Source organism: Hylobates moloch, unplaced genomic scaffold (genome assembly GCF_009828535.3).
Source record: "Hylobates moloch isolate HMO894 unplaced genomic scaffold, HMol_V3 SCAFFOLD_14, whole genome shotgun sequence".
Taxonomy (NCBI): domain Eukaryota; kingdom Metazoa; phylum Chordata; class Mammalia; order Primates; family Hylobatidae; genus Hylobates; species Hylobates moloch.
Window position 1 is genome coordinate 56,665,574 of NW_026652289.1, and position 24,707 is coordinate 56,690,280.

General features: G+C 36.0%; 1 protein-coding gene across 5 annotated transcripts in view; it reads left to right on the forward strand.

Moving 5' to 3' along the window:
* The window catches only part of MYO9A (myosin IXA), a 300,242-nt gene that overhangs the window by 162,459 nt on the left and 113,076 nt on the right, over nt 1-24,707 (forward strand). For 4 of the 5 annotated variants that reach the window (XM_058427939.1, XM_032174780.2, XM_032174781.2 and 1 more), the window contains 2 exons: nt 5,709-5,904; nt 14,524-14,643. In XM_058427939.1, the coding sequence (XP_058283922.1) occupies nt 5,709-5,904; nt 14,524-14,643 (316 nt within the window). The remainder of the gene's footprint in view (nt 1-5,708; nt 5,905-14,523; nt 14,644-24,707) is intronic. The other variant, XM_058427940.1, reaches the window with a different exon arrangement.

Genomic DNA, 24,707 nt, shown 5'->3' on the forward strand with positions numbered 1-24,707 from the left:
GAGATTGAGACCATCCTGGCTAACACGGTGAAACCCCGTCTCTACTAAAAATACAGAAAAATTAGCCGGGCATAGTGGTGGGCGTCTGTAGTCCCAGCTACTGGGGAGGCTGAGGTGGGAGAATGGCGTGAACCCGGGAGGTGGAGCTTGCAGTGAGCTGAGATCGTGCCACTGCACTCCAGCCTGGGCGACGGAGCGAGACTCCATCTCAAAAAAAAAGAAAAAAAAGAAAATCATTGGCTATTTAGAAATTAAGCAAAACTCTTCTGAATAACCCATGAGTCAAAAAAGAAATAACAATATAAATTACTTACAATAAATTATTAAAATTATAATTTATACTGAACATTAATGAAATCTAGCATATCAGAAACTTGTAGGATACAGTTAAAGCAATGAATGTAGGAAAATTTATAACTTTAAATGCATATGTTGGAAAGGAAGAAAAGTTGAAAAGTGGTTATCTAAACTTTTTTTTTTTTTTTTTGAGACGAGTCTTGTTCTATCACCCAGGCTGGAATGCCTTGGTTTACTGCAACACCACTACCACCTGGGTTCAAGCAATTCTCGTTCCTCAGCCTCCCAAGTAGCTAGGACTACAGGCTTGTGCCACCATGCCTGGCTAATTTTTTTTTTTTTTTTTTTTTTTTGAGATGAAGTCTCCCTCTGTCGTCAGGCTGGAATGCAGTGGCGCGATCTTGGCTCACTGCAACCTCTGCCTCCTGGGTTCAAGTGATTCTCCTGCCTCAGCCTCCTGAGTAGCTGGAATTACAGGCTCATGCCACCATGCCCAGCTAATTTTTTTTTTTTTTTTTTGAGACGGAGTCTCGCTCTGTCGCCCAGGCTGGAGTGCAGTGGTGCAATCTCGGCTCACTGCAAGCTCCACCTCCCGGGTTCACGCCATTCTCCTGCCTCAGCCTCTCCGAGTAGTTGGGACTACAGGCGCCTGCCACCGCGCCCGCCACCACGCCCGGCTAATTTTTTTTTGTATTTTTAGTAGAGATGGGGTTTCACTGTGGTCTCGATCGATCTCCTGACCTCATGATCTGCCCGCCTCGGCCTCCCAAAGTGCTGGGATTACAAGCGTGAGCCACCGTGCCCGGCCTTTTTTTTTTTTTTTTTTTTTAGTAGAGATGGAGTGTCATCATGTTGGCCAGGATGGTCTCAATCTCTTCACCTCGTGATCTGCCCGCCTTGGCCTCCCAAAGTGCTGGGATTACAGATGTGAGCCATTGCACCCGGCCAGTTTTTGTATTTTTGGTAGAGATGGGGTTTTGCCATGTTGGCTAGGCTCGTCTTGAACTCCTGGCCCCAAGTGATCTGCTCACCTCAGTCTCCCAGAGTGCTGGGATTACAGGTGTGAGCCACCATGCTTGATCGAAAAGTGGTTATCTAAGCTTCTATGTAAGAAACTAGGAAAAGTAGAGCAAATCACACTCAAAGGAATTAGAGAAAGGGTATAAAAATAAGACCAGAAATCAGGCAATATAAAGCAGATATTGAACAAAGAAATCCACTAAGCCAAAAGTTAGTTCCTTGAAAAGATAACACAAAATAATACAAATTAAATGTAATAGGAAAATAACTGATAATATAAAAAATTTATAGATTACAGATACCAGGAATGAAAAAAGAGAACTTTACTACATAACCTACAGATATTAGAAGGATACGAATATATTTTGTCAGGAAGTTTGAAAACAAAAAATGGATAAATTCCATTAAAAAACATTTTACCAAAACTAACACCAGAATAAATAGAAAAACCTGAAAATTCTGTTGGCTAAATAATTTGAATCAGTAGTTCAGAACTTTTCCACAGAGGAAATCCCAGGCCCACATGGTTTTACAAGTGAATGCTTCCAAACATTTAAATGTACTACTGGTCTTACACATTTTCTTTCAAATTAGACGTACCCTTTAAGATTTGTTAATGGATCTCAGGAAATAATAAGAAAGATCTGATCTGGAAATTTGCATTTGGGCTTCGTCATATAGATAGTGTTAATTTAAAGTCATAACTTCACGCCTGTAATCCCAGCACTTTGGGAGGCCAAGGCAGGCAGATCACCTGAGGTCAGGAGTTCGAGACCAGCTTGATGAACATGGAGAAACCCTGTCTCTACTAAAAAAATACAAAATTAGCCAGGCGTGGTGGCATGTATGCCTGTAATCCCAGCTACTCGGGAGGCTGAGGCAGGACAATTGCTTGAACCCAGGAGGTAGAGGTTGCGGTGAGCCAAGATCAAGCCATTGCATTCCAGTCTGAGCAACAAGAGCGAAACTCTGTCTCTAATACATAAATAAAATAAAATAAAATAAAATAAATAAAATAATCATAACTCTGGTTCTGATCACTTGGTATAAGAGGGTTGAGTGAAGAAATGAGTGCACAGCCAGGTGTGGTGGCTCACTCCTGTAATCCCAGCACTTTGGGAGGCCGAGGTGGGTGGATCACTTAAGTCCCAGAGTTCGAGACCAGCCTGGGGAACATGGGAAGACCTAGTGTCTGCACAAAATACCAAAGGTTAGCTGGGCATGGTGCTGTGTGCCTGTAGTCCCAGCTACTTGGGAGGCAGAGGGCTAGAATTCACTTGAGCCTGGGAGGCAGAGGTTGCAGTGAATTGAGATGGTGCCACTGCACTCCAACCTGGGCAACAGAACAAGACCCTGTCTCAAAAAACAAACAAACCAATAAAAGAGAAATGAGTACACACTATTAAATCCATCCTTGAATTTCCAATATGAACTAGCAATGAGGACTTAGAAGGGCAGTATAGGAGGTAAATAGTAAACCACAAAGTATGTTCTCGTGGAAACTAGAGAGAGATTTTGAAGAAGAATGATATGGTCAGTTGATAATGTACTTAGAAATCCAGAAGTATGAAGACAGACGACTTAATTTTGAAAATGAAGGTCACTGGTCACTCTCAACACTTGACAGTCAGCATTGAAAAGAATCCTAGATTTTTAGGTTGTACAGTGTAGTTATTAATAGTAGTAGGACAGACTGGTGTTTCAGTTCCTGCACTGGTATTTATTGTCTCTTTGACCTTTGGAAAGCTGCTTTACCTTTCTGTTTACTTATCAGTAAATTATGGCTTATGACTAAATCTGCTTTATTGAGTAGTTGTTAGAATTGGGTAAAAATAGGTTATGTAAAATACATTAAGTTCATGCCTCACAGCTTGTCTGCCATCAGTAGTTATTAGCTGCTGATTATGGTGTCAGAGGTTATTTGGATTTGAGTACTCTTATTCAGTTTTTCTAATTTTCTTTTATAATACATATGTTTGCTCTAAGGGTATGTAAGGACAAGCCAAGGACCAAAATTCCTGGCTCGTTTCCTGTTTTTCTATGTTCTCAGGAGAATAAAGAAGAATTAAGAAAGGAAAGCCCTAAAAGTAATAGGATGAGTGCAAGCTGACTTCTGTACATGAGGATAGATGACATAATGCTAGGTATATTTCTCATAGAATTCTGAGTTAGAGATATTCTATGAAGCTGTACCAACTTGGAGCGATTTACTTAACCAAATTTTTAATCTTTCCATTTGGTAAGATTATAGTCAATGCCTATGCTGTAATATCAGTCTGGGCCCTTGTTCCCAGAGTGGAAGCTTACTCTCCCCACTTATTTATGGTGCATTTTAACCCATTTTCTTATGTTCTATTTCCTCCAACCTCTGTTCTTTGGTACTTGTTGTTCCTGCCTATTTACAATCCTTCTTTTTCAGCTTTAAAAATCTATGTGCTGGCTGGGCACAATGGCTTACATCTGTAATCCCAGCATTTTGGGAGGCTGAGGTGGGGGAATTACTTGAGGCCAGGAGTTCAAGACCAGCCTGGGCAACATAGCAAGACTCTGTCTCTACAAAAATAATGAAAAAAATTAGCCAGACGTGGTGATGCACATCTGTACTCACAGGTACACGGAAGGCTGAGGCAGAGGATTGCCTGAGTCCAGGAGTTACAAGCTGCAGTGAGCTATGATGGTGCCAACTGCACTCCAGCCTGACCTGTACTGAAGAGCGAGACCTTGTTAAAAAAACAATCTATATGCTGATAATAACCAAATATATTTTCTGAAATCTCCCTAGCACTCCAGACTCACACATCCATTTGGTTATGAGTGAATGTTTTTGAGCCCTTGCTCTTCCACTTATTGTGTGATAGGAGCCAAGATATTTCACCTCTCTCTGATTCAGTTTTCTCATCTATAAAATGGGAGTAGTAACATCTATCTGAAAGGATTATTAGGAATATTAAATGAGATTACATGAGACAATACATGTAAAATACTTAGAAGAGTGCCAGACACATACTAACCTCTCAATAAGTGTTACCTACTATTATTATCCTCACTGGCACAAACTTCACTTGGACAAAACTGATCTCTTGATCTTCATTTCTTATCCTCATAACTTTTCTTTCTCTAGTCTTCTCCTTATCAGCATATGGCATCTTCATCCACTAAATACCCAACCCCAAAATACAAGTTTTAACCTGATTTCCTCATTTTCTCATCACACCCTAATTAATCAGCAGGTTTTTTGCCTTTACATGTCGCAAATATAGCTATTTTTCATTTCTGCTGTTACAACTGACCAAGTCCAAGTCACTAGCAGTTCTTATCTGGTTTACTCTAATATTGAGCCTCCTTTTTTCCATTCTTTCTTTGAATAATTCATTTCCTATGCAGCAACCAATGTATAAGACACCAGTTAGCTCATGTCGTTACCTTTCCAGGGCTTTTCTTTATACTTGAATAAAACTGAACAAACAACTGAAGTTCAGAGTCTAAATAGCCTATTTATTTGTCTAATCTTCTACACTGTCTCCTTGTCCCCAGTGCTCCAGCCTGTGGTTTTTATCCTTTTTCTCCTAACTTGTCCAGCTTATCATTATCTATAGGTTATAGGTGTTACCCTTGCTTGCTCTTCCCAGTTTTCTCATCTCTGCCTCCTTTTTGTTATTTAGCTCTCCTGTGGCTGTACGTGATACCTCTTTGGAGAGGCTGTCCCTGACCAGAGTTTAACAAGCTGCTATAAAATTGTAGAATATTTATTCTAATTTACATGTATTATAGAAATCAATAGTTTTAGGATTGGATGAGACCTTATAGAAGATACCCGGTCCAGTTAGCTACCTGGAGCAGACATTTCTTCTATCTCATTGTTCAACCACTGTTCAAACATGTCACTTAGGTTAGTCCATTCTCATGTTGCTATAAAGAAACACCTATGGCTGGGCAACTTATAAAGAAAAGAGGTTTAATTGGCTCACGATTCTTCAGGCTGTACAGGAAGCAGAGCACTGATACCTACCTGGCTTCTGGTGAAGCCTCAGAGAGCTTTTACTTGTGGTGGAAGGCAAAGCGGAAGCACGTGTGTCATATGGCAAGAGAGCGAGAACAAAGAGAGAGGGAACAAGAGATGGAGAAGTAGGAGTGCCACACTTTTAAATAACCAGATTTTGGTGAATTCAGAGCAAAAACTCATTCATCACTTTGAAGAGAGCCCCAATCCCTTCATGAGGGATCTGCCTCCATGACCCAAACACCTCCTACCAGGCACCATCTCTACCATGGGGGAATCACATTTCAATATGAGGTTTGGAGGGACAAGCATCCAAAGTATGTTATCACCCATCATCTTGTTTTTAATAATTTTTTTTCCCTTAAGTAACACTGGTACTTTTTTCATATAGGATTTCCGGGAAAAAAATACAGATCATATGCGCCCAGACATTGTAGCTCTTCTGAGAAGCAGCAAGAATGCATTTATCTCTGGGATGATTGGAATTGATCCTGTAGCTGTTTTCCGATGGGCAATTCTCCGAGCTTTTTTCAGAGCCATAGTTGCTTTCAGGGAAGCTGGGAAAAGAAACATTCACAGAAAAACTGGTAAGTAGTAGTTATTAGTATTCTACCATACTTCATCTTTTTTTTTTTTTTTTTTTTTTTACCTTTCTACTTCTTCACAAAAAGGAGTAGAATTCTTGCTATGAGATTCTCAAAGACAAAAATCCTGCTTCTGTAGTCAATCTAGTGTCATCTCTTAACTGATCTGTGACTATGAACAGTTTTTCTTTTCTGTAAAAGAGAGTTATACTGCCTTTAAAATTATGAGGATAAAGTCAGAGCATTTGTTCATGAAGTGTTCATTTTCTTTTCCTTTACTCTTAGTTCATGGATTTTTAAAAACTTTGAAATTTAGAAATAGATAAAGCAGGATACTTTTTCTGTATGCCTCCCCCTTCAATCATAAAATCTCTCATCTCATGTTCTGTGGGAGGGCAACTTCATAAGCACTTTTGGCCTACTGGAAACCAAACTGTTATTTGCTGTAGCTCTAGTCTTAGGTAGGGCCATTGCTGCATAGAGAAGATTTTGTGATACATATGCAGTTGAGATTTATGCCTTTCATTAGAAATGTTATAGGGCTCACTTGTGCTTTCAGGACTCCCAAAGTGACTTACGTGGCTTTTTGGGATGTGCACTAGTAGTAAAACTTTAAGTTTAGCTTTTAAATGAGAGAGTGTATTTCTAAAAATACATGTAAAATAATTGAACCTAGTTTCCGTTTTTTAGATTGTAAAGTATTTGAACTGGTCTTTGTAGATATATAGGGAGAATTATAGTTTATTAGAGAAATAAAAGGACTATCTCAAACCTGCTTTGCCTTTTACAAAGTGATTTCTAAGAGGTTATCTTTGTAAAAAGCTTTAAGGAAAATTTTTTTTCTTTAAGATGCTTTCTTGTTTATTATGACAAACTTCTAATCAAGAAAACCACTCAAAATTGATTAGTATCCTGCTAAGACATAATTGAGTAAGAGAAGAAACTTTTCTTGTATTTACTGTCAAAGCCTATTTACTTTATTCACATTATCTGTATATTCCTTTGGCATTTAAAATCTATTATTTGTGAAAGCTAGTTGTTACATATCTGTTATTATCAATATCGGCAATGACATGCAATGTTATTAATGATAAACAACCTGTATTTTCTCTACCTTGATAAAGTCTAGATTGCTTATTTTCTAGTCTTGTTTTCCCTTCTGGCTAGTACAGAGCTTCCATATAATAATCTCTTTTTGAAAATTTGTATTCAACCTAACATGCATATAGAAAAGTACACAAAGCAAAAATGTATAGTTCAGTGAAGTATCACAAAGTAAACACAACCCTGGAACTACCACCTAGGTTAAGAAACACAACATTCCAGCCACCTAAAATTTCCCCTTGGAAAAAACTTTAAAATTTTTACTTTTTATAAAGGAAAAGAAAAACTCTGGTTTGTTTGCATTTTGAGGCCTGAGCAGATTTGTTTCTGAAAGTAATTGTTTATATTACAATATATCAGTGTCAATGCCAGCATTCACCCTAACATTTTATTTTCTCCACACCACTTCCTACCTACTCTCTTTTGGTAGGTTTAGGATAAAAACATATTATAAAGTTGGAACATTGTATCACTGTAAAAACTAACAGATTGTGAAAATGGTTTAAATGGTAGATCCAGAATTTTTATAATGACCGTAAATATTATGCAGTCATATTAAGATGAAATAGGAATTACAGATTAAGATGAAGTAGAAAATATGAAAGGCAGAAAAGGTGAGGTGACCAATTCTAGATGTTGGATATGAGAATAAGAGGGCAAAGATTCTAAAGAAGAAAGAAGATGAAATCTGCAGAATTACAGTATATTTTTATTTCCTTTGATGATATATTAATTAAAAACTTCAGTGGACTCTTAGTTGTCAAGAAACACCCTGATGGTAAACAGGTGTGTTCACCAAAAATACCCTGGATTTCTTCAAGGAATTCCCTGACATTCTTTTCGTCAAGCCAACTGAGCACAATTTACGATATCAAATTAAAATCTATTTTTTACTCTTGTTATTGTTTTCTTTTTTTACAGACTTTCATATTAAAAGACACAAGGCCATTTTAAGGCCTTTAAATCAAAAGTAATTCAACTATTTTTGAGAAAATGTTATTGTAATTGTAGAATGTATATTATGGTGATCAGGCTGTTGGAAATCATAAAATGTTCTTAGTGGAGTCACATCAATAGGCAGTCTCAGTGAAACTGCACATTGGCCCTGCTGAGAGGTAGAATGAGAAATGGTAATGATTTGTCTGGTCAGCAATGAGATAATAGAGAACAGATGCTCCAGTTGTATCATCAACCTTGCCTGTGATTTCCTCCTCATAAATAAGGAAGAGCCCAGAGTAGAGAATACTATTTAAGGATCCTGAAGAGGATATAGCAGAAATCATAACCTGACTGGGAATTATACAGTATGTAGAACTGAGTACAATGATGCTTTATTTGGTTCTTCTGGAGTTATTAATAAATAAAAGTATAGCCAAATAGGAATTTAAACTAGTCTAAAAAGGCTAGGCAAAGATGGGTAATTCAGCTGTGCCATCAGGATGAGACATGAACAAGAGGGTCCAAAGTATTTTTCAGTTTCTTCATCTACAAAGAGAGAAGCTGAAACCCTTTGTATAGTGTCTGCAGATGAGAGAGCTTTAAGGGTTTCCACAGAACCTGTTTCTCTTCTTCATCCCACTCAATAGACTATGTAACTCTGATGTACTTCTGTTTGTTTATGTAAGTGGGAGAAGCATTCTAGTGACCATCTATTTTCAAAAATGACCAGATACTAAAATTGATTTGGGTATCACCATAAGTCTAGAATCTCTATGCTGTACTCTGTACACAATTCTTCCTAGTACTTAATAGATTTAAATAAACTTTTGTTAAAGAAAAAACAGGACTATTTTTTATAAATTACTTCTGTATTGGGCAGTATAGTAGGGCAATTAAGAATAAGGGTTTTGGATAGACATCAGTGAAATGGTGGGGTAAGGACCTCTGAAAACTTTTTCATAATAGCAATGAGAAAATTGGCAAAAATTGTCTAAACAACTTTGTCAGAACCCTGGAAATTAATCAAAGGCTCCCAGTAACCTGAGAAATGTTTATACAAGAAAAAAGGCTGAGTATCAGTAAAGACAGTGCCTAATACATATTTTAGTGAGGATATGGAAAAATTAGAAGTCTTGTATACTACTGATGTAGCCACTCTGTAAAACGTTTTGGCAGTTCCTCAGAAAGTTAAATATAGAATTATATTTGACCCACCAATTCTGCTCCTAGGTATGTACTTAGAAGAACAAACAAAACAAAATGTGTAGACAGATATTCTTCACAACATCTTTCTAATAGCCAACAAGTAGAGACAACCCAAATGTTCCATCAACTGATGAATGGATGAACAAAAGGTGGTATATCCATTATTGGCATGTTATTTGGCCATAAAAGAAATGAAATACTGGTACATGCCACAATATGAATGAACCTTGAAAGCATTAAGATATATATATATATACTTGTGTGTGTGTGTATATATATACACGTGTACATATATAGCATACATATATACATATATAGCATATATGCTATATATGCTACATGTGTGTATAGTATATATGTATATGTGTATATATACATATATATGTGTATATATACATATATACTACTTATATGTACATATATACTACATATATGTATATATGCTAATATATATGCTACACACATGCTACGTGTATATAAGAGATAAGTATATATATATATTTATTTATTTATTTTATTTTATTTATTTATTTATTTTTTTTTTTTGAGACGGAGTCTTGCTCTGTCACCCAGGCTGGAGTGCAGTGGTGCAATCTTGGCTCACTGCAACCTTCACCTCCCAGGTTCAAGCGATTCTCCTGCCTCAGCCTCGCTAGTAGCTGGGAATACAGGCACTCGCCACCATGCCTGGCTATTTTTATATTTTTGTATTTTTAGTAGAGGTGAGGTTTCACTATGTTGGCCAGACTGGTCTTCAACTCCTGACCTCAGGTGACCCACCCGCCTCGGCCTCCCAAAGTTCTGGGATTACAGGCGTGAGCCACCACACTGGGCATATATATATACGTATATATACGTATATATATACATACATACATACATACATACATATATATACGTATATATACGTGTGTGTGTATATATATATATATATACTTTTTTTTTTTTTTTTAAGAGCCAGGTTTCGCTGTGTTGCATGTGTTGGAATGCAGTGGTGCTATCACAGTTCACTGTAGCCTCAAACTCCTGGGCTCATGTTATCTTCCTGCTTCAGCGTCTCAAGACACTGGAACTACAGGTACATGCCACCATGCCTGGCCTTTTCTATTTTTAAATTTGTTTTTAGAGGTGGGTCTTGCTGTATTACCCAGACTGGTCTTGAACTCTTGGCCTTAAGTGATCCTCGCTGCTCAGCCTCCCGAGTGTCTGGGATTACAGGTGCGAGCCACCATGCCGGGTTCTCATTATGATATATCAAAGAAATACAGTTTCCATATTTGTAATATGGAATCATACAATACTCTATATTACAAAATGGAATATTGTATGATTCTGTTTATGTGAATTGTCCAGAATAAGCAAATCTGTAGAGACAGAACTTAGATTAGTGTTTGCCTAGGGCTAGAAGGTCAGGTATAGAGCTAAGAGATGGGGAGGATGATAGAGAGTATGAGTATCTTTTTGTATGATCAAAATGTTCTAAAATTGATTGTGGTAATGTTTAGCTTCATGAATTATACTAAAAGCATTTAATTGTATACTTTAAATCAATGAATTGTTTAGTAGGTGAATTGTATTTCAATAAAACTGTTACAAACATACAAAAAAGAATATTCTAAAGTTCTTTTATTCATAATAGTTCCTGAATGTTCATCAGTGGAAGAATGGATGACCAAATTGTGATATACTCCTACCATGTAACATTACTCAGCAATGAAAAGAAACAAACCACTGATACTCAGAATGAATGAGTCACAAAAAATCCTCAGCAAAAAGCTAGATATGAAAGAATATATGCTGTGTTATTTCTTTAGTTTAAGAACAGACAAAATGGCTGGGCCCAGTGGCTCACGCCTGTAATACCAGCACTTTGGGAGGCCGAGGTGGGTGGATCACCTGAGGTCGGGAGTTCAAGACCAGCCTGACTGACATGGAGAAACTGTCTCTGCTAAAAATACAAAAATTTAGCCAGGCTTGATGGCGCATGCCTGTAATCCCAGCTACTTGGGAAGCTGAGGCAAGAGAATCGCTTGAACCCAGGAGGTGGAGATTGTGGTGAGCTGAGATCGCACCATTGCACTCCAGCCTGGACAACAAGAGCGAAACTCCATCTCAAAAAAAAAAAAAAAAAGGTAATAAATTGTGACAAATCAGAACTTGATTACTTCTGGTGCGATCAGGCAAGGGTAGCATTGATAGGAAGGGAGATAAAATAACTTGGGGGGGTGATAGAAATGTTCTCTATCTTGATTCAGGATTTTGTGGATGTAAATGTTTGTTTAAATTCATCAAACTGAGTACTTAAGAAAAGCGTATTTTATGTTTGTGAAATATAGCTTTAAAAAATGGCCTTAAGGCCTTTGAGTTGACATTACAGAAACTTATAGGGCCAAAGATATTGCCTAAGGTCTGAATGATATTTTGGAGCTGGGATTGAGCCTCTGTTACATAGTCCAAGTCTTTCAAAGTTATGGAACTTTTCTGTCACTAAAAAAATTCTTGAAAAATGCTGGTCCTGCGTAAGAAAAAACGAGGAGCCTTAGCAATCTGTGTTAGGCCTTAGATAAGGTTAAAAAGAAGTTATCTTTAAAAAAATCAGTGCCCTACATCTGCACCATGTGTGAGTATGGGGTCTGAATTTATACTATGTGTTTGGTGCGTAATGTCAAACTAAGAAATTATCATCACAACCAGTCCAGCAACTAGCATAAGAAAATACGAAATAAATCTCTTTTAAGAGTTGATGATGAGTAGGCCGGGTGCAGTGGCTCATGCCTATAATCCCAGTACTTTGGAGGCCGAGTCAGGCGGATCATGAGGTCAGGAGATCGAGACCATCCTGGCTAACACAGTGAAACCCTGTCTCTACTAAAAATACAAAAACAAAATTAGCCAGGCATGGTGGCTGGCGCCTGTAGTCCCAGCTGCTCGGGAGGCTGAGGTGGGAGAATGGCATCAACCTGAGAGGCAGAGGTTACATACAGTGAGCAGAGATCACACCACTGCACTCCAGCCTGGGTGACAGAGCAAGACTCCATCTTAAAAAAAAAAATGAAAAAAGAGTTGATGATGGCCAGGCACAGTGGCTCATGCCTGTAATCCCAGCACTTTGGGAGGTCGAGGCAGGCAGGTCGCGAGGTCAGGAGATTGAGACCATCCTGCTCAACATGGTGAAACCCCGTCTCCACTAAAAATACAAAAATTAGCTGGGCATGGTGGTGCATGCCTGTAGTCCCAGCTACTCTGGAGGCTGAGGCAGGAGAATCGCTTGAACCCGGGATGCAGAGGTTGCAGTGAGCTGAGATTGCACCACTGCACTCCAGCCTGGTGACAGAGTGAGACTCCCTCTCAAAAAAAAAAAAAAAAAACAACAGAACAAAACAAAAAAAAAACAGGTGATGAGACTCCTCAGAAAAGAATCCCCACTGAAAATATAAACCATCCTAGGAAACCAAACTACCTTGGCAGGGGTTTGGTACATAAAACAAACAAGGAATATCACTTTAAGATTTAGAAATTATGTCACAGTCTGGAAAATAATGTTCAAAACTGTAAAAAGGTATAGAAAGAATGAAAGAGCAGGAGAGAGGTTAAAGAAACTAATCTAGGCATGGTGGTGAGACAAAGCAGTCACAGATACAAAAATACCCATATTTAAATGGCACTGCCACAGTTTTTTAGAGGAAATAGAAAATAGTTTGGTGGTTGTAGTAATGTTGATTGATTTTTTAGAACTCTACATAATAATTTAGTGTATTTTAATATCCTGAGCTCTTATACAGAATACTTTAACACATAATATTCTTGAATTATTTTTGACTAGCAGATTATCAGATTAGCTGTTGAAAGGCATAATTGTTTAGTGATAACTTCTTCAATTTACAATTTGAATGGAGTCTGACTAGAACTCACTGGGTGTTTTTTCCTCAACTGGTCCCCTTCAGCTGACTGCCAAACCAAGTGCAGTGGAGTCTAAGGCCTAAGCATTCTTTCTCCAAGCAATCAATCCATCAAGGGGGGATTGCTGGTAATAATGAGAATAGAGTATGTTTATCGAGGTATCTTTTGAGTAAGAAATGATGTTAAGCTTGGTTATACTTCTCTTTTTGAAACATTCAACCTTTGTACCTATTGACTTTTTGTATTGTACAAATAATATAGTATTGTATTAGTTTAGTTCCTTTTTTATTATAAAAATATTTCAAATTCACTTTATTTTTTAAAAGCCTGTTTTCTGTATATAATATTACATGATTTATGGTATTAGATTCCCTCTCCATTGCTATATATGGCTGTCTATTCTCTGGATATATAAATCCAATTTAGGGAATTAGAACGAGACTAAAATATGCCCTACAAACCTCTTTGAATTTAGTATAAGACTGTTTAACTTTTAAAATGATTTGGCTGTGAGATTTTTCCAAAGATTGTTCTCTTGTATCTCATTCCTAATTATACAGTAAAATGCAGTAATAGAACTTTAGTTCATTTTAATGTGTTACTTCATTTGCCTCTATATTATTATGTACTTTGTTTTTTAAAAGCAAACTTATTTAAATTTGAACATTATGCCCTAACTCTAGAGGTGATCTCTGAATAAATGATACACAACCACCACCCTAAAGCCTGGAAACTCTTTATTGCTAATATTTATGGCACTCATCTCCCATTCACTTTATTGCCTAAGTACTCACTTTAAATAACACTAATCTGGGGCTTTGGTCTTTACTTGAATGTGCTCTCTTCTTTTTTTCACTGGTAGCTGATTTCTATCCTATTTTCCTAAGAAGCGGTAATGAGGTACAGATTCTTCAGCTTTGTTTTCAAATTTGTAATTACAGAAGTGCTGCTGGGCTTTCCTGCTCTATGGTGCTTTTCTTCATGTTTTCATTATTGACACACTTGTTGGAATTCCTACAAGTGTGGTTAATTGCAGGATTTGTGAAAGAATTGTTCAACTTTAAGTAAATTGTTTTGGGTATATTTCTCTTTGGGGTTCCATCAGTGTTGCCAACTATATGTTAATTATATTTGAGACCTGATAAAAATGCGTCCTTTTAAAAAATAAATCATACAAATTGCTTTTGAATTTTTGCTTGTATTGAGAAATTTTTAGTATGGTGTTAACTAACAATACTTTGAGTACTGAAAAGGACACTTTGAATATCTGAAAAACGCCTTTATTTTTTCCTGTTATTTTTAAGCATTTTCCTCAAAATAATTGGACATTCACATATAACTTCTATTATTTGATACATTTTTATACACCCTTAAATAGTTGGCAGCATTGTCCTTGATCCTCTGTTGGTTTGGGCTTATATAATGTCTTTTTCTTTTCTCCATTTTTTTTGTTTGTTTTTTTTGCTTCCTAAGGACATGATGATACAGCGCCATGTGCAATTTTGAAAAGTATGGATAGTTTTAGCTTTCTCCAACACCCAGTCCACCAGAGGAGCTTAGAGATTCTGCAGAGATGCAAGGAAGAGAAGTACAGTAAGGCTACAAATCCTGATAAACTGTTATCACATATCCATTTGGAAATGGAAACCAGGAGCATCCTACACCAGGGTGGGATATAGATTGCATGGGCAACATGGCCTCCATAAACCTCTGAGCAGTCTTTGAATATTTCTATTGAGTCTTTAGTACTTTCTTTTGAAAATACTGATATACTTTTTTAACTTTGGTGACTTTTCTGTTTGCCTGTGATCATTGGATTGTTAATTATACTTGGTTACAGTCACTTGGATTGGTTTCTATTTGTCTTTCAAGTAGCCAAGTGATGGATAGGAATCAACAATGTTTTCTTTCCTGCTCATAAAAAAAAAAACAAAAAAAACTTTATTGAGGTATAACTGAAGTAAAAAACTGAATGCAAAGAGAACAATTTGGTAAGTTTTGATGTATGTAGGCACCCATGAAATTATCTCCAGAATCAAGATAATGAATATATTCAGCATTCCCAAAAAGTTTTCTCATAGCTCTTTCTAAATCTGGATGATTTTTGTGTTTGCTTATGCTTGAATTTCAACATTAGCAAGTGTTATTTTTGTGTATCATTGGTAAATCCAGTTAGTTTGATTGCAGTGCTTCAGCCAGCCTTTCCTATGTCTGGTTTAGAGCAAAGCCACCACATTAATGTTTTGGCTTGAGGAAGAATAACAATCATGGTGCATGTTCTTTTTTGTTTGCTTTTTTATAAAATTGGTGTGAAAAGATGCCCTTGGTCTCCATTTCCTTTCTTGCTCTTTACTTGTTGTACTCATTCTGCATGAAAATTGATTCTTTTGCCAGTTATAAGATTACTATTATTGAGGCACTGCTATTGTGAGAATAAGTGGATCCTTCAAAATACTCAAAGACAACTCAGCAATTTGCCTATAATGGACCTACATAATCTGTTCTGAGCTTTTAATAAATTACCACTGATTTAGTTGGCTAATTTCACAGTTTTCTGGTTGAAATTCCATGAAATTTTACTATCCAGTTGTCAGTGAGAGGAGAATATAAGTAGAATTGCTAAGAGCAAATGTTGTGGATTCTTTTTCAGTTCCCATTGCTGTCTTGGTTAAAACAAAAGTGTGTAATGTATTTTGAAAAACAGTATTTAAAGTATTTTCTTGTTTTAAGAAGAACAAAGGTAAGTGTTTTGTTTTAAAAAGACATCCTTAATTATTCTTAATTGTTGCTGTTGTTTCTAAGAGGAATGTAACAAATCCTCATTCCAGTTATTCATCTTCCTATTCTGTCTTTTAATCCATGGGACATTATTTAAAATAGTCTATAAAACATTTTGGGGAGCTTAAATTAATTTCTATTAACTCTTAAATAGTTGCAAATGGTTTATTTGCTTTGTTTTTTCATGACTCAGCCTGACAACCCCAGACCTGATTGTATGCCAACTACATGTGGATCTTGAATAGGAGGGCACCAGTTTCAGCATAGGCTGCATGAAGAAATTGTGCGTCTATGTGTGTTCACTTGCAAATTTCTACTTTTATGGACGTTGGAGCTCTTCCATTATTTTATGTAATTTATTCCATTTTCCACTATAGTATTAGCAATATACTAATTATAAAAAGGTATCACGTTATAAATTTTATTATACGTAAAATTGTAAATTCAAGTTTCGGAAATTGTTCTTAAAAAAGCAGAACTACCAGCTTTAGGTAGTGGTGAATTGGTGAAGTGAATGAATTCTCCCACAAGTAACAGTGATAAAACCTGGAATAAATTTTTTAAAATAACCAAGTATTTGAAAATACTGGAAAAAGACCAAAAGTAGGCAGAAAGTAGGGAAAAGTTTATTCTTTAAAGGTAGTAAAGCAGTGGGTAAGAATTGTGAATTTGTAGCTTTTTATACAAGGGGTTTCCTAACTTTCATAGTTTCAGAGATAGAAAACAATCACCACCACCACCATACTGGCTTATTATGTTAGAAGACTTTCAGAGCAGCGTGGGGTTTAGGAGGACTGAGAGAGCTGCTACAGGGCTAAAACCCAAATTAAAGTATGAACGCTGCCCATATCCCTGGTGACTGCTGTGAGTATGCAGGGAAGACCCCAGGAACTGTATTAAAAAAAAAGTGGAAACCAAATAAGAGATAATCCTTGAAAGACTTAACTATAATAGCTGAGATATGCAAGTTTGCTGCTTTTTAGAAAAACTGAGGAAATTTTCTGCCTGTGCTTAGCTTGTGTGGGAAAAACTGAAGTCTTTTTGCCTTAATTGGAGTCCCATAGGAAATGAGAGATAAAGGGGTCGAAAATTATTTGAAGACAGTGGCAGAAAACATCCCTTACTTGATTTAAAACAAAACAAAACACACACACTCAACATAGTGAAACCGTGTCTCTACTAAAAATACAAAATTTAGCCAGGCGTGGTGGTGCACGCCTGTAATCCCAGCCTCCTCGTGTGGCTGAAGCACAATTGCTCGAACCTGGGAGGCAGAGGTTGCAGTGAGTTGAGGTCACACCACTGCACTCCAGCCTAGGCAACAGAGCGAGACTCTGTCTCACAACAAACAAACAAATACTAGCTTACAGATCCAGGAAGATCAGTGAACACAAAGCAGGGTAAATATGAAGGAAAACTACACCTAGGCACATTATAGATAAACTGCTAAAATGTCAAAGGTAAAGAGAAAATCTTGAAAGCAGCCTGGAAAAGATATACATATTAAATACAGAGGAATAATGAGATGATTAACACCTGACTTCTCAGTAAAAATAATGAAGGCCAAAAGGTGTCAAAAAATCATGTTTAATATGTCACGTCCCCCACCTCCCCCAAAAAAATTCGAGCCAGAATTTCATTATTTGCAGTTTGGGTCCAGACAAATTAACTGACAGAAGAAAAATTAACAATCTTCAGAAGAACCTAACAGTATCCACTGTTGCTATGATATGTTATCCACAATGTCCTGTTATCATGTAGCAAAAGTATCCTTCAAAAATGAAGGTGAAATACATTTTCAGACTAAGAGTCTGGGAATTTGTCACCATATGTATTATATGGGAAATGATAATAGAAATTCTTCAGGCTCAAGGGAAATCACCCCATGATCGTAACTTGGGTCTATAGTAGGGGTTGCCAAATTTTTTCTGCAAAAAGCAGATAGTAAACATTTTAAGCTTTGTAGGCCAGTATAGTTTCTGTCGCGGCTACCCAATTCTTCTGTGAAGGGAGCCATAGACAATACATAAATAAATGAGTATCGCTGTGTTCCAATAAAGCTTTATTATGGACACTGATACTTAAATTTCAAACAATTTTCACATGGTACAAAAATGTTCTTTTTTTTCTCCTCAGTTAAAAACTATATAAGCCATTCATAGGTCATAGGTCATACAAAACCAGGCAATGGGTTTGGTTTAGGCCATGGACTCTAGTTTGCTGATACATGCATGAATTACTGGAAGGAATAAAGAAGGCAGAACTAATAAATATGTGTAAAAATATAAATGACTACACATATTTTCTTGGCTTCTCTTAATTTAAAAAATGACTGTTTCAAGTAAAAAAATCTGACATTATTCTGGTGGTTTAAAATATGTCCACAAATTGATACTCCCCCCTTCATAAGGCATGTGCTATACTTAGTGACTTGCTTCCAAGAAATGGAATGTGGCAGAAGTTACAGTGTGTGACCTTCAATATTAAGACATAAAGATATTGTGGCCTTTCCTCCTTCTCTTTGTTTCTGGTGCTCTCGCCTTCTCTCCAAAGTGGCTCTTCTCTGAAATTTCTCAGGGAGGAAATTAGAGGAGTGAGGAAAAATTAAAGTTTTGGGGAGCATGAGCTACAGCTCTCTTCCAGAAATGACAGGAGACCTAGAAAGAAGGAGATGGCAGAAGGAGAGCAGGGGTAGAAAACAAGAATCTCACTGTAATTTGCACCCATTCTTTTGGCCTTCAGTCCTGTTTGGGATGATCGAGAATATGATGTGTATCAGCAAGATGAAGGATCAGCAATTGCCAGGGAAGGGCTGAGGGTTTACTCCACGTCATTACCCTCAACATGCTGACAGTGCCCACTTTAATGTCCCTAACCTCAGGTATCAGGATGGTCATTCAGATGATTGAAAGTTTAGTGAATTGTCTGATCAAAATGGAATTAAATGCAAATCAATTAACAGATATATCTGGGAAACCCTCACATATTTGAAAAATAAAATGCATATGTAACTAATGAGTTGAAAAAATTTCATAAGGGTAACTTGGAAGTTTTTTGATCTGAAAGATGATGGAAAGAACGTATTACAACTTATGGAATACAAATAAAGAAGTACTTAGGAGAAAACTTACAGTTTTAAATTCTTAAATTAGAAAAGTAAGGTAAAATAATCAGTGATTGAGGCTTTCACCTTAAGCTAGGAAGAAAAGAGCATATTAGACTCCAAATAAGTAGAAGGGCGTAAAGTAAATAAAACTTTTTTTTTTTTTTTTTTCTGAGATGGAGTCTGGCTTGTCACCCAGGCTGGAGTGCAGTGTCATGATTTTGGCTGACTGCAACCTCCACCTCCCGGGTTCAAGTGATTCTCATGCCTCAGCCTCCCAAGCACCTTGGACTACAGGTGCATGCCACCATTTTACTTTGTTTTGTTTCATATTTTAGAGATAGGAGCTCGTTCTGTCACCCAGACTGGAGTGCAATGACACAATCATGGCTTATTGCAGCCTTGACCTCCTTGGCTCAAGTGATCCTCCAACCCCAGTCTCTCAAGTAGCTGGGTCTGCAGGTGCATGCCACCATACCCTGCTAATTTTTAAAATTTTATTTGTGGAGATAGAGTCTTACTATGTTGTCCAGGCTGGTCTCAAACTCCTGGCTTCAAGCAATCCTCCTGCCTTGGCCTCCCAAGGTACTAGGATTACAGATGTGAGCCATTACATCTGGCCTAAAGCTGGTTTTTTGAAAAGAACAATGAAGTTGATAAATCTCTAGGCCAGCATGGTGCAGTAGAACTTTCTGCGATGTGGAAATGTTCTCCAGCTACACTGTCAGTACTGTAGCCACTAGCCACATGTGGCTGTTAAGCACCTGAACTGTGTCTGGTGCAGCTGAAACTGAAGTTCTAATTTTGTTTAATGAGTTTATATAGTCACATATAGCTAGTGGCTACTGTATTGGACAGTGCAGTTATAGCTATTCTGATCTAGAAAAGTGAGAGAAGACACAAAGCTATTACCTAGAATGAAAGAGTGGACACAATTGTATATGCTACAGAAATCAAAAGTTTGACAGAGATTATGAACATTTATGGCAATCAGTTCAACTTACGTGAAATGGAAAAATTCCTTGAATGTGAACGGTTATTAAAATCAACCCAAGAAAATACAGAAAATATGAATAGTACGATATCTTTTTACAATATTGAATTCTTAACTAAAATTTTCCTCCCACACAAAGTTTAGGCCAAGATAGGCTCATAAGTAATTTTATTTAAGAAATGACTATTGTACCAGTTCCCTTCAACTCTTTCAAAAAGCAGAGGAGAAGGGAACACTATCCAAATCATTTCATGAGGCCAGTGTTATTATTCTGTTACCAAAACCATTATAAGAAAACTATAGACCAGTATAACTTCATGATGGGTGGATATAGAAATAATAATAGCTGGCTGAATTCAGCAGTATATTAAAGATAATATATGAAGACAACATGGAATTTATTCCAGGGATGAGAAAGGTTGGCTTGACCATGTTAACCATATAAAAAGAAAGCCACATATGATTGTCTCAGTAGATGGAGAAAAAGTTTGTCTTAATACCACGCTCATTCTATTTTAAAACTTTTAGTAGCCTAGGAATAGAGACCAATTTCCTCTACTTTATAAAGAATATGCATGAAAATCCTACAGCAAACTCCATACTTAATAGTGAAAGATTGAATACTTTTTCCCTAACATTAAGAACAAGGCAAGGACATCTTTTGCCACTTAGATTTGACGTTTACTAAAGGTCACAGGTGGTGCAAAAAGGCAACAAAAAGAAATTGTACATAGATTGAAAAGAAGTAGTCAACAAATTCATTAATATAGGAAGTGCGAAGGAATCACACTTCCTATTTAAGGAAAAGCGCTCTTAAAACTAAAAAGTGAGTTTAACATTTTTACAGGATACCAAGTAATTATAGAAAATTGTAATGTCCTAGCCATGAGCACTTAGAAAATGATTTACAAATTCCATTTACTGTACATCTATGGCAGCCAGCCTCCTAGATGTCACAAGCTTTTATAGTCCTCTCCTATATTTTACAAGAGTTGGTCTGTGTAACAGAAAGCACATGGCAAAAATGATGGTATGTCACTTTTAAGATTTCTGTAAAAGACTCCAATTTCCTTCTGGGGTACTGCTTCACTTGCTAGGCCTCTCTGAAATCACTGTCTCTTGGAGAAACAAGATGCTATTTGTGAGTAGCCAAAACTCAGTATGAACTGAGGCTTGTCACCAACTGTGTGAGTGACCTTAGAAGTGGATCCTTCATTCCAGTGTTGAGATGACTGCAGCCTTGGCTAATAGCTTGAATACAACCTCTTGAGACATATTGAGTCAGAACCACCCAGCTAAGCCACTCCTGAATTGTTGTTCCTCTAAAAACTATATGAGATGATAACTTGTTTTAAAGTATTGGATTTTGGAGTAATTTAATATGCAGTAGATAATTAACAGAAACATGAAATACTTGGGGATAAATTTAACAAATATGTTTAAGAGTTGTACACTACTAGGAGAAATTGAAGAATACAATGAAGAGAGATACATATTTATGTTTGTATTTTTGAGTTGCAGCTCTCTCTCAGATGGATCTATAGATTGAATTCAACCCAATAAGTATAATAGCAGATTTTTTGGTAGAAATTAACAAGCTGAATCTAAACCTTATAGAGAAATGTAGAATGCTCAGACTGTCCAAAACAATTTTTAAACAGAACAAAGCTGGATAATTTACATTATATGATTTTAAGACTAAAATATTCATGACATTGTTCTATTGGTGTTAAGGATCGATAGATTAATGAACCAAATACAAAGTACAGATCTACCCATACACAGTCAGTTGATTTTCTGTTAAGGCACCAAGATAATTTAGTGGGGGTAAGGGATAGTCTTTTAAACAAATAGCACTAGAACAGCTGGATATCCATAAGGTATAAGAGAACTTTGACCGTTATATCATACATGTAAGTTAATTTTGAAATGTGTCATACAGCTCTTTGTAAGGACCAAAACTATTAAATTTGTATTAAAATAGAAGAAAACCTGAGAAACAAATTTTCGTAATCTTGGGACAGGCAAAAGTTTCTTAGATGAGACATAAGAGCATGAATATAAAAGGAAAAAATTGACAAATTGGAGTTAGCCAATTTGAAAACTACTTTTCTTAACTGCTGTTAAGAAAACAAAAAACATACCGCAGCCTGGGAAACAGTATTTATTACAATTTGTAATATTCATACCTGATAATGGACTTGAAAACAAAATATAAAAACTCCTACAATAATAAGATAAAAAGGCCAGTTTTTAAATGGGCCAAAGATTTGAACATACACTTCCACAAAAGAAGATTTGTCTGTGTTCTCATGAAAGATGTTCAACTTTGTTATTCATTATGGAAAGGCAAATTGTAATCTGAGTAAGGTCACTTATACCTCTATAGTGGCTAAAATGTAAGAAGTTGAAATACAAACTGATAAGGATGTGGAGCAACTGGAGCTCTCATACTGTCTCTTGGCACTGTCAAATAGTACAGTTATTTCCGAAAACAGTTTGTCAGTTTTATAAAGATAAGCATATTTTTCCCATATGTTTCATGAATTCAAATCTCAGTTATTTACCTAAGAAATGAAAGTATATATTCACAAAAGACTTTTACGGATGAATCTCTAAACTATTATGCTAAGGGAAGGCCTATCCTCAAAGCATACTGTTTTATTCCATCTGTATAAAGTTCTAGTCAATACAAGCCAATCTGTGTGGAGAGCAAGTTAGTAATTATCTTGACCCATAAGTAAGTGTCGGAGATTGTCCAAGAAGGGGCATAAGGCAACTTTGGTGATGATGGAAATGTTTTGTATCTTTCTTTGGTGGTTGTTAGTGTGGTGAATGCATTTAGCAAAACTTATTTAACTGTATACTTAACATATATATGTTTAACTTTGAAATTTTTATTCCAATAAAAAATGTTTAATTACATGTCATGAAGCCTGGTACAAGTTACAAGTAAATACCTAGAAGAGATTATTTTTTGTGAAACTAAGAATATCCAAAATAAAAAATTGTATATGATCAGAACTACTGCTTGCAGATGGTATACAGAGACAAATATAGAAGATACTGGCATGCATTTTGGTGAAAACTGAAGGGAAAGCGGGGAGCTCTACTGCTCTTGAATTAACATAATCTTTTCAAGTTTAGGAAATCAGTATAGGTAAATAAATTGAACATGTGCCTTAAGGACAACCACAGTAATAACAATTTGTATCTTTTAAGGTAGCATAAGAGACCTTATAAAGTGAAAATCAAGAAGGAAAAAAATGAAAGAGTGAAATAAATGAAAAACATGAAATAACATGCCAGAAACAAGTATTATTTAAAATTAATATAAATGGTTTACACTCACCAGTTAAACGCTCAATGACTTTTTCAGTAGTTTAAGTGATAGCTACATGATTTTTAATTAAAGAGGTGAAAATAAAAGGATGGACAGTGATGTACCAGGCAAATATGCATGATAGCAATTATTAAAGCTAGATAGTAATCTGAGCAGATGCTCACCTATATATATTTTAAAAATTTAGTTGAGCAAGATAGAAGCTGAACCCACTAGAAGTTTTGATATTTAATAAAGGACTTGGTAAATGTATATATAAAGCTAAATAAGCAACAGTTTTATAAAACTTACATCTAATTTGCTTGATGAAGGAAAAGAAACAAGGTGAATATAAGTATTGGGTAATAATAACACCCCTAATGAGAAGGGGACTTTAATTAAAACATTTGAAGGTTCTTGTACTCTTCAGGGAAAGAGAACAGATTATTAGATTAGAATTCATGAGTATGTTAAACATTTAAGGAAAAATAAAGCAGAAAGTGTATACAATTTGTGGAGCAAAAGAAGTCAAAATACAAAGAAAACAATAGAAGCCTGGATAAAAGCATATAATAGTTAAGGTAAATAAAAAAACATAAACTAAGATGTCAGAAAAAAATTCCAGATGTATCAATTATAGCAGAAAATTAAAATGGACTAAACTGAACAGTTTAAAAAAACATTATGAATTAAGGAAGATGAGCAAAATTTAGCTATAGAATGCTTACAAGAGACAAACCTAAAGCATATAAACACAAAGACATTAAGAATATTAGCAAAGAGTTATATCAAAATTTATCCTTATTCTCTTGTACATTTTCCCACCTCCTTTAGGTAACCACAGATTTATTACTATAAGTCAGTTTTACATTTTCTAAAAATTTTACTCAAGTGGGATTACATAGTATGTATTTTGTGTTCTGATTGTGTTATGCAACGTAGTTATGCATGTATTTATGCATGTTTTTCCATATATCATTTGTTGCTCAAGTGTGTTCCATTGTATATGTATATACACACATTGTATTTAATTTATATGATATATATAATGTATATAATTGTGCTTATTGATTTGTTGGTGTAGTTAAGAGTTATATATATTGTTAGAGCTATTGTGAACAACAGTACTATAAACATTCTTTTTTGAGTCATTTTGCAGACGTATATTTTTACTCCTCAGTAAATACTTATGAGTGGAGTTACTTCGTGAAGTAGGCATATGTTTAACATCATTACGAACTATCAAATTTTTGGCATTTTAAAGATGTTCCATGTTCTTAGGGCTTTATTTGTGATGATTACTCAGATGGCATCCCATTGTCATTCCTTCATATGTCATGTACCTTTTTTTCCTTTGACTTTAAAATTTTCTCTTTATATTTGGCATTCAGCAGTTTGATTCTCATGTCCCTAAATATGATTTATATTAATTTTCTTTGGGATTTGCTGTACCTTTTGGA